The sequence below is a fragment of the Pistacia vera genome, unplaced genomic scaffold (genome assembly GCF_008641045.1).
Source record: "Pistacia vera cultivar Batoury unplaced genomic scaffold, PisVer_v2 Contig413, whole genome shotgun sequence".
Classification (NCBI taxonomy): domain Eukaryota; kingdom Viridiplantae; phylum Streptophyta; class Magnoliopsida; order Sapindales; family Anacardiaceae; genus Pistacia; species Pistacia vera.
In genome coordinates this window covers 167,387-179,216 of record NW_022196239.1, presented here as the reverse complement: position 1 = coordinate 179,216, position 11,830 = coordinate 167,387, and the positions used below count along the sequence as shown (strand labels likewise).

General features: G+C 32.6%; 1 protein-coding gene across 1 annotated transcript; it reads right to left on the bottom strand.

Moving 5' to 3' along the window:
• Window positions 1-661: 661 nt before the first annotated feature.
• Window positions 662-11,091, bottom strand: LOC116142652 (methylesterase 17-like). Its single transcript, XM_031428078.1, has 5 exons — window positions 11,021-11,091; window positions 10,442-10,700; window positions 10,222-10,365; window positions 1,021-1,155; window positions 662-940 (listed from the first exon to the last, which is right to left on the bottom strand). Exons 1-5 carry the CDS (start codon window positions 11,089-11,091, stop codon window positions 662-664), a joined length of 888 nt encoding a protein of 295 aa, XP_031283938.1.
• Between the last annotated feature and the right edge of the window lie 739 nt (window positions 11,092-11,830).

Genomic DNA, 11,830 nt, shown 5'->3' with positions numbered 1-11,830 from the left:
TAAAAATCAAATCTTTTTGAACCCTATTTAATATTGAAAGTAACCTTGTAAACTTAATCAAAGTTTTTTGTATACATCCATTTTCCTCAAATTTCAAATTTAAAACTTACGATTTAAGTAATATATTTATCAAACAAACAAATATTTGAAATAAAACAAAAATATTTCAATAATTATAAAAATTTAGGGTTTATGTAAGAATTAAAAACTGAAAAAAAAAATTGTAATTGTACTGTGTGTTGTTAATTTCTAGTAATTTTCATTAAGGATAAACTTGTCACAACCAATAAAATATATAAATATGGAGGACTGTGATAAATTAGATGGGGGTTAAAAGACACTTCCCTAATTTAATTTTACATATTTAAAAAAAGCATAAAATCAAATTACTGAATTTATTTAAAAATAAATTAAAGATTTAAACTCCAGTATATAACAGATTTAAATGCATAATATATTTTTCTTTTATCATCGAGGGTGTCAAAACCAGGTTACATGCACCTCAATTAATCTTTTGGGACCCTAAAACTGATGATCAGATAAAAACCTCAATGACCACCCCTATTAGTGTTTGGATAGACTTAAACTCAAGAACTCATAGAACCTATTTTTGCTCTTTTATCGTGAGCACCAGAGGTGATTAATGCACGATACTCTCAGATTACTCAACTAAAGTTATTGCAGCTTTAATTATAGAGCCAAAAAGAATAGAGGGAGCGGAGAAAAAAGGGCTGTGATCACTCTCAATATCAAATATCTCCGACGGAAGCCAGCTTCTAATCATAGCATCTTGCTGTTCTTGTTTGATTACTCTATCATTCAAGGTCTTAATATATACACGTCTCACCTTATCAGCGTCTGATCCTTGTTCTTCGAATTTAGCATCTCCTAAGGCCATTGCAGGTGCTGGCTTTAGGAGCATGGAGGCCAAAGTAGAGTCCTGATAGATCATGAATTAGAGTGCAAACCTTCAGAGAAGAAATGACAATATATATAAAGATATAAAGAGAGCTTTCTCACCTCCATAGGGCTCATATTATAGAGGATTTTTCGCTGAAATTCCTTTTTCACTATCATGCTTGTTGGAGGCTTATCAGGTCCCAACCCAAACGTTTGTTCATTTACATCTGCGAATTCTGATAAATCTGGGACTGCCTGAAACCATCAATTATAAACCACTTAAATATTTAACTAAAGTTTTAATATTTAGTTAAATATTAACTACTGTTACAATGAAACTTACTTCCTTGACATCTTCATGTGTATTAAAACCGTACTTCAACATGTTGGCTGCAACAAAAATGGCCATTTGAATCTTCTTACTACCAACTTGTGTAAGGCATCCGTCAAGCTCAGACCTCCTGCACTGTGACCCACCAATATCACCTGAAAATTATGCTTTCAATTAATATCATCCACTAGAAATAAATGAACCAATATTATTTAGATTAAGATCTAACCTTTTCATCCTCAGGCAAATTAAACAAGAACTCAATAGTGGCTTATTATATTCTGCAAGTGAAAGTGTGTTAGGGTCAGATGGATCGATACCGCGCTTTTAAGGTCAACGCAAGTGACTTTGTATCCTGATGTTTCCATAAGACAACGGATCTTGAACCAGCACCCACCCTCCATGACACGATCCATGAACTAAAACAAAGTGAAATTTTGGAGGATTACTCACACTATCACTCATTTTCTTACCTATTCTTTGCCTTCAGTTTCCTTATTTTTGCAAGTCAACCAGATCTGAACTTATATATATATAGGAATGTAAATGCCGAAATCATGCCATTACTACAAATACGGCTAATGGCTAAGATTGTTCTCTACAATTCATGCATCAATCAAGCTCCCTGATTTCATGTAAATGAAAATTATATTCCTTTCTTGAACATTGTTATTTATTATTATTATTTTTTTTATAAATTGAGGTTGTACAAATTAACTTACAATCATATAAAAATAAAAACTCTTTACTCTTTCTCTGGCACACTTAAGCTGTCTTTGCCTCTCTCGCTTCTAACATGGTACAGAGCTTCTAAGTTGAATTAGTTTCTGCTCACTACCTCTCTTTTCTGTCCCTACAATTCATACGATACTCGATTCATACAATACTTACTAACCTCTTTTCTGACCCTGCAATTCAAAAAGATACTCAGTTAGATTTTCTAATGGCAACAACTAAACATTTGCATCTTTACACAAACTTGTGGTGTAATATGAATGTCAGATTGTGTAATCACCAAGATTACGTCAATCACCCAAAATCACTCAATCAATCAATTCTCTGATTAAGTGTAATACTTTTTTTTTTCTTATTGTATAGCTAAACTTTTGTATAAATAGGTGATGTATTCACAATTAAAATAATTCAATACAATACAATTGAATACATATAAAGATATTTGTCATGCATACTTCAGCTTTCTTCAAATGTCTCTTGTCCTCTCAATTCTGACAATCTAAGCACGATTATACTATTTCTCTTGGCAACAAGGTAATTCTTTCATCGCTCTCATAATTTATGTCGACGGTATCTTGATTACCGGAAATGATGAGATAGCCATCAGAACACTAAAAGAGTATCTCAACAAACAATTCCGTATCAAGACCTGGGAGAGCCAAATCTTTCTGGGAATTGGTTGCAAGACTCCAAATGGTATATCTCTCACTCAGCACAAATATGTTTTGGAGCTCATATATGATTCTGGATTATCAGCTTCTACCAAACATTATACCGTTTAAGTAAATACTAAGCTTGCCTCTCGAGAATATGACGGATACACCTTTATAAATTCACCACTAAACGATCACTCACACTATGAGACTTGTGGGATGACTTATCTACCTTACAATGCACACGTCAGATATCAGCTATGCAGTTCACATCCTTAGTCAATTCATGCTGCATCCAAACAATCCCACATGGATGCAGCAATGAAGTACTTAGATATTTGAAGGATGCCTTGGCCTGGGACTTCTCTTGCCTTGGAATGGAAATTTGGAAATAAAAACATATTGTGATCTAGATTGGGCTATATGCCCAATGACAAGGAAATTACTCACTGGTTTCTATATAAAACTTGGAAGATCACTTATCCATGGAAACAAATAAGCAATCAATCGTTACTCTTTCATCGTAGAGACTAAATACAGAGTCATGGCCAAGACCACATGTGAGATCATTTGTGGACTCTTGGGCTTCCAAAGGATCTAAGGTAAAAGGAAAAGGTCTCATCACTCTAAATTGCGACAACAAGCTACAAACGACTTCGCAACAAATCTAGTGTTTCATGAAGAACAAAACATAGAGATTGACTGTCACTTCGCCAGAGAAAAGATTCAGAAGTATGATTATGACTTTGCAATTACATTAGGACCTTGGAGCAACCAGCGGACATTTTCACAAATTCGTTATGTAGCAAACAACATTCACATCTATTGCACAAGCTTGGAGTTTATGACATCTACAAACCACAAGTTTGAGGGAGTGTGAAGGAATATGGATGTAAATGCTAAAATCATGCCTAATCACTGCAATCATGCCAATTACTACAATTACGGCTATCCCTAAGATGCTCTATACAATTCATGCATCAATCAAGCTCCCTGATTTCATGTAATTAGATAATATTTCCTTTCTTGAACATCATTATTATTATTTGTATAAATTGAGGTTGTCAAACTCACAATTCATATAGAAAATATAAACTCTTCACTCTTCTCTGGCATACTCAGCTATCTCGTTTTTATTGTCTCCTTGCCTCTCTCGCTTTGACAATATATATATATATATAATTTTTTTCATTCATTTCTATTAATTCTTAATGGAAACCAAAATATAAAAATTAATATACACAGTTATCCTTCCACATGTCATTCTAGTATTATGCTTATCTTAATGTTAATGTGGTGTGGTGCAAGTGAGACTGGTTTTATGGAACTTAAACATTATATATTTTGCAACCTCATCTATCTATAATCTTTATTTATTATATTATTTAATATTGTATCATAATTCATTATCAGTTTCTGCATATATCATGTTGTTGTTTTATGCTATAAATATAACGTTTTATGTTATTAAGAAGGTCCCCCCTAATTTTATCCTATTTTAATTTAGGGATGGGATCCTTTTGACTTAAATTTCTACATGTCATCTAGTATATATGCTTTGTTAATTATGATTATCATCATTTATGCTATTGACATCCGATATTTAGATAATTTTTGGATAAGGATGTTACTTATCCAAGCTACTTTTAAACGCTATATAAGAGTACTCCAATTGTGCTCTTTATTTTGAAGAGTATCTTTCATATAAAAAAGAGTATTTTCATTAATTTTTAAATATAAAGAACACAATTTTATTCAAATCCAATCCTTTTTAAATTTAATGAAGATGATCTTTATTTTAAAAAAGAGACTTAATGAGAGAGAGAATTAATAAATAAATGTATAGGAACTTGTAGTTATTAATTAAAATTAGGATTGAAGTGAAATTTGCTCTCTAAATGTAAGAGTCAAACTCACTCTCTAATTTATATTTTAAAGATAAAGAGTATATGGACTCTTGTTTATGGATAGACTCTTTATAATAAAGAGTTTGTGTCATATAAAGAGTTATTTGAAAATGCTCTAAGTCTTAGATATGTTCTTTGATTGTAATTGATGCATATGTTGTGAAAAGTGAGAATAAAGAAATAATGTTATTGGTGTTCTTTTGGGAAATTAAAATTTTATTAGGAAATTGTAGAAAATAAATTATAATCGCAAAATATTTCAAACAAAATCTAAAATATCAGTCTGATGTTGGTTCTATAAGGAGCATTGGGCTTGATGGGTCTGCTACATTCCTTTCTTTGATCCCAACCATGTCTTCTGGAAAATTTGTGGCCAACCCCTTGACCTTCCTGCAAAAAAATCCTTCAAGAAAAGTCTAAATGTGTTGATACAAAAATTATATCAACCAGAGAATGAGATACCTAATCGACTTTGGGAGGACCAGGTAAGATGTGTGCGTGATTACTAGTATTAGTGAGGTCGATAAAACGCACATAAAACTAAAGAACAACAAGATTTTTATAGTGGTTTGATTATACAAAGACCAACTGCATCCATTGTTGTTTATTGCTTGAGGTGCTACAGGATCGAAGAGAATATAAGGGAAATTATGCGAGCTAAATGGAAACATTTAACTCTCGCGACCTTCTTCCTAAACGCTCTCTTACACTGATGAGTGTGTTTTCATCGAACTTCACTAAAACTGGAATCGTCTTGTAAACAGGTTGTAGGCTTCTTTTATACTTGGTTCGTCTGACAGTGGTTGAGAGTGGGTATTACTAGATTGCCTGCATGCATAATTCCTTTAATCATCTAAGTTAGTAATCTCCATGTTTATGACATACTGGGTTATGCTAATGGCAACCTAACTCATGTATGACAGTAATCATCTCGTGAGAGAAGGTAAACATTGATGGGACGACACGTGGATGATCTTGACCGTCAGCTGTGATACACCTTAAAGACGCGTGCACAAATCTTGACCGCTAGGAAATTAGGCCCATAGAATGCAACCTTGCACCACTAATATTAATCAAAGAAAGCAAGGGCTATATTTAATGAAATGATTAGTGTGGGAGCTGAAAGTCCAATTGTTTTAAAAATTGTGATGAAAATGTTTATGAAAGTAAACTGAAGTCTGGAAGTCCTTAAAAATGAAAAAAAAAACAACAACCCCTTATTGGAGTAAAGATTTAAGACAAGTAGGAGATTGACCAAAACACCCCGTGTTTGGAGTATTTGGCCAGATGCAAAGCAGAAAATCTGTTGTTTCACGGAATGTGCGTTTTTGTATTTTGCCCTAAAAATCTTGTAATATTTCAATTCCATCGTCACATGATATGTTCACAATTTATATTATACACGTGTTACAAACACTCATGAAATATTTCAGAAGTAATTTATTTTAATGCTAACCTTTTAACATGCATTGTTGTAGAATATCAAATCTGGATTCACGCTTCTTACTCCTAAAGTTTTACAGAGTCTTCCAATTAACTGCAATTTCCAATGCCATGATTTTGGGTTAAAATTGCATTAATGGAGACCTGTAACCTCTCCATTATATACGTAGTTGTCTTTCCCATGGGATAATGTAATTGCCCAATAGTTACCTACTTATAAAACCTTTTTATTTTTTTTAATAAAAAGTGCAGGACCAATGATGTAATAATTTTAATTAAATTAAATTCTAACATTCTCTCACTTGATCCAAACTTTATTATGCAATCCACAACAAATAGTTTTTATATTACATATATGTTTAATAAAAAAAAATAGAATCGCAAAAATTATAACATAAGTCTTTTTTTAATAAGTATTATCTTCTATGTATTATTATACAATTTTTCTCTTTTGAAATAAACTCATAAATGTAAAATATTATTGTATGAACAAACCTCAAATTTTTGTTATTTTCTAACCAAATATATATAACTTAAAAAGAGAAAACAACTAAATTACAAAGTTTAAAGAAAGAAAGTATCAGCATGTAATCCATTAAGTTATGACAGGATGAAACTCGCAAGTGCTCAAGGATAGTACTTGAATTGCAATCCTTTTGAGGGTATTGTATGTGCCAAAATTTCAGCATAGATAAATTAGGCTTGCAGAACCTGAGCAATTTACAATCAACAATGTCAATGATTCCTTTACTTCATGACGGTATGATTTAATAAATCCTGACATTCTTCAGTAACGAGGTTGGTCAAAATCGAAGATGGGAATGACGTACTTAAATCATTCCATCTCTTTGACAAGATTGAGTTACCTCTTTCGCAAAGAGGTATGACATGATTGAATGAATAATAAAAGGAGGCAACTGAAAGATTCGATCCAAGATCAATTCTCTCATCCATAGTCTTCTAATCTACAAAACTAAATAAAATTCATATATCAGTTTAACGAAAAGAAAATAAATAAAAACATCATAATCGTCAAAACAGAGATGTGATGTGAGGGCATTATCAAAAATATCAGAAAATATCGAAAAAGCAAACACACTACCACTTTGTTATGCCTAAAATATATGGCTGACGTCCTGCAAGAATCAGAATCATGGGTACACCCACAGCCTGCTTCTGTCAGAATAATGGGTGCACGTTGGCCAATCAGAAGCTGTGATGATCCACGTGTCAATCTTTGCTCTAAATCGCGCAAATCACTCTGGAAGGTAGGCAATGTGACATAAAGAAGGATTTGCATGGAATATCCCACAAACTTACAGATCAGTGATCGTTATCTCAATGCATCCCACTATAAATTGAGAGCCTCTCTCTCATTAAAAGGATTTTTCGCACATTATTGTTCTTGATGCTATTCTCTCTCAAAGATATATAGCTTTCTCTCTCTTGTATTCATTTTGTAAATATTTGTAAGTCAGTCCGCTAACGCAACCTGACCCTTGTCATTAATCAAACATCAGTGGACGTAGGACTTGCTACTTTAGCATCCAAACCACTTTAAAAACTATCTCCATTGCATTTACTGTCATTTTCCTTTACATTCACGTGTGTCTTTTGGGCTAGCTCAATATTTCACACGTGTGTTTCATGGTGTAAAATCACGCTCAACACATTAATCTTCTTTAATTTTGGAGTTTATAGTTTTTCTTCTTCTTCTTCTTCCTTCTTCTTCTCTTGATTTTTATATTTAGGAAGTTATTATAATTACTTGTTTGAAAACTGATCAAATAACCAAGAAATTACTAGAAATTGAATCAAACAATGTGTTTATGTTAGTTTCCAGAGTGTTTTTAGATATGACATGTAAATAGAAAATAGTGAAAGATTTCAGATCTCGGCAAAATAATTACATATTTTAAATTCTTCCAATTTTAGAATGAATAAACGCTTTCTCCCCACCCAATTTGCCTTAATGACACTTTCCCACAAAAAAAGTTTTAAATACCACTTCCCACCCAAGCTTATAATCCATTAATACCCAAAATACATTTCACTTTCTTAACTAGCATTAGCGAGTTACCAAGAGTCAGAGTAAGAAGGGTTTTGTAGAGTGAAGGCCGTGGATCAATGGTGGTGACTAATTGAATTTCGTCGTCGAAATTAGCTGGAAATCAGGAAACCCTAGCTTTATGATGCCGGTAATTGACGAGAAATCAGATGCTGGGGTGAGAGGGGTTTTGTAGATAGGAGACTAGAGGTTTAAATGGTGGTGATGGAGACAATTTTTGCCGCCGAAATATATCGAATCGACTTTGGATAGTAACGAATATTAACTTTGGGTGGGAAAGTGGTAATTTGAAACTTTTTGGTGGAAATTTTCATTAAGGCAAACCTTGGGTGGGAACAGTGGTTTACTTTTTAGAATTTTTAAAAACCATTGTTAATATTTTTTAAATACTGTTATACCCCAAGACCTTATCTAAGGTAAAAGATGGAGGCTAAAGATAAAATATGCAGGGTCTAAAATCACTTCCTTAGTCTTAATCATTAGCTAATTGGATTCATTTTGGGCATACGGGCCTCCTGTCGGTACCTTACAAATCTTCGGCCAGCCTCATTAATTTATAACATACACTCAATTTTTTTTGAAAGTAATTCTTAAGCCCCATCAAATTTCTAAATAGTACATTTTTTATATAAAAAAAAAAAAAATCTTTTTAAACCTCATTTAATAGCGAAAATAACCTTGTAACTTAATTAGGTTTTTTATAAATATCCATTTTTCTTAATTTCAAATTTGAAACTTAGGTTTAAGTAATATATTCATCAAACAAATATATTTGAATAAAACAAAAGGTTTCAATAATTATCAAAATTTAGGTTTAGTGAAGCATTAAAATTAAAAAACCAAAAAAAGTAATTTTATTATGTATTGTTAATTTATTCTAGTAATTTTCATTAAGGATAAACTTGCCACAACAAAAAAATATTTAAATATGGAGGACTATGATAAATTAGATGGGGGTTAAAAGACAGTTCCCTAATTTTTTTTTTTTTTTTTTTTTATGTATTTTCAAAGCATAAAATCAAATTACTGAATTTATTTAAAAATAAAAACCACCAAATACAATATTCTTAAAGATTTAAACTCCAATGCATAACGGATTTAAATGTATAATACTTTTTTTTAATACCTAAGATGTCTGAGTCAGCTTGCGTGTACCTCAGCTAATCCTCTAAGATCTTGAAACTGTTAACAAGATAAAAACCCCAAAGGCCACCCCGGTTAGTGTTGGAGGGACTCAAACCCAAAAACTCATAGAATCTACTTATGCTCTTTTATCATGGCACCAGAGGTGGTTAATGCATGATACTTTCGGATTACTCAACTAAAGTTATCGCTGCTTTAATTATAAAGCCAAAAAGAATAAACGGGGCGGAGAAAAAAGGGCTGTGATCACTCTCAATAACAAATATCTCCGATGGGGGCCAGCTTCTAATCATAGCATCTTGCTGTTCTTGTTTGATTACTCTATCATTCAATGTCTTAATATATACACGAGACACCTTATCAGCGGCTGATCCTTGTTCTTTGAATTTAGCATCTCCGAAGGCCATTGCAGGTGCTGGCTTTAGAAGCATGAAGGCCAAAGTAGAGTCCTGATAGATCATGAATTAATCTTTTATTATATTGCAAACATAAAAAAAAAATAAAATAAAATTTAAGATGACCAGTTAAAGTTGAGAATGAATCAATAAAATCCCTAGTATTAGAGTGCCAACCATCCGAGAAGAAATGACAATATATAAATCAACCTATGGGTGGTAGAGTGATTTAATAAGAACTTTTAGGTATATTATTCAAGAAGTTCTGAATTCAAGTTTCTCCTCGATTGTTAATAAGAATAGCCATTGGAACTCCTACTCGACTGGCAGTTTTAGGATCCTAAAGAATTAGTCGAGTTCTTCATAAACTGATTTGGACATCCGGATCATTAAAAAAAAATGACAATATATAGGATATGAAGAGAACTTCTCACCTCCACAGGGCTCATATTATAAAGGATTTTTCGCTGAAATTCCTTTTTCACTATGATGCTTGTCGGAGGCTTATCAGGGCCCAACCCAAACGTTAGTTCTTCTACATCTCCGTATTCTGATAAATCTGGGACTGCCTGAAACCATCAATTATCAACCACTTAAATATTAAACTAAACTTTTAATATTTAAGTACTTTTACAATGAAACTTACTTCCTTGACATCTTCATCTGTATTAAAACCGTACTTCAACATGTTGGCTGCAACATAAATGGCCATTTGAATCTTCTTACTACCAAACTTGTGTAAGGCATCCGTCAAGCTCAGACCTCCTGCACTGTGACCCACCAATATCACCTGAAAATTTATGCCTTCAATTAATATCATCCAGCTAGAAATAAATGAACCAATATTATTTAGATTAAGATCTAACCTTTTCATCCTCAGGCAAATTAAACAAGAACTCAATAAGTGGCTTATTATATTCTGCAAAAGTGAAGAGTGTGTTAGGGTCAGATGGATCGATACCGGCGCTTTTAAGGTCAACGCAAGTGACTTTGTATCCTGATGTTTCCATAAGACAACGGATCTTGAACCAGCACCACCCTCCATGACACGATCCATGAACTAAAACAAAGTGAAATTTTGGAGGATTACTCACACTATCACTCATTTTCTTACCTATTCTTTGCCTTCAGTTTCCTTATTTTTGCAAGTCAAACCCAGATCTGAACTTATATATATATATGGAATGTAAATGCCGAAATCATGCCAATTACTACAAATACGGCTAATGGCTAAGATTGTTCTCTACAATTCATGCATCAATCAAGCTCCCTGATTTCATGTAAATAGAAAATTATATTTCCTTTCTTGAACATTGTTTATTTATTATTATTATTTTTTTTATAAATTGAGGTTGTACAAATTAACTTACAATTCATATAAAAATAAAAACTCTTTACTCTTTCTCTGGCACACTTAAGCTGTCTTTGCCTCTCTCGCTTCTAACATGGTATCAGAGCTTCTAAGTTGAATTAGTTTCTGCTCAACTAGCCTCTCTTTTCTGTCCCTACAATTCATACAGATACTCGATTCATACAATACTTAGCTAACCTCTATTTCTGACCCTGCAATTCAAAAAGATACTCAGTTAGATTTTCTAATGGCAAACAACTAAACATTTGCATCTTTACACAAACTTGTGGTGTAATATGAATGTCATGATTGTGGCTAATCACCAAGATTACGTCAATCACCCAAAATCACTCAATCAATCAATTCTCTGATTAAGTGTAATACATTTTTTTTTTTTCTTATTGTATAGCTAAACTTTTGTATAAATAGGTGATGTATTCACAATTAAAAATAATTCAATACAATACAATTGAATACATATAAAGATATTTGTCATGCATACTTCAGCTTTCTTCAAAATGTCTCTCTTGTCCTCTCAATTCTGACAATCTAAGCACGATTATACTATTTTCTCTTGGCAACAAGGTAATTCTTTCATCGCTCTCATAATTTATGTCGACGGTATCTTGATTACCGGAAATGATGAGATAGCCATCAGAACACTAAAAGAGTATCTCAACAAACAATTCCGTATCAAAGACCTGGGAGAGCCAAAATACTTTCTGGGAATTGAGTTGCAAGATCTCCAAATGGTATATCTCTCACTCAGCACAAATATGTTTTGGAGCTCATATATGATTCTGGATTATCAGCTTCTAAACCAAACATTATACCTGTTAAGTAAAATACTAAGCTTGCCTCTCGAGAATATGACGGGATATCACCTTTATAAGATGATTCACCA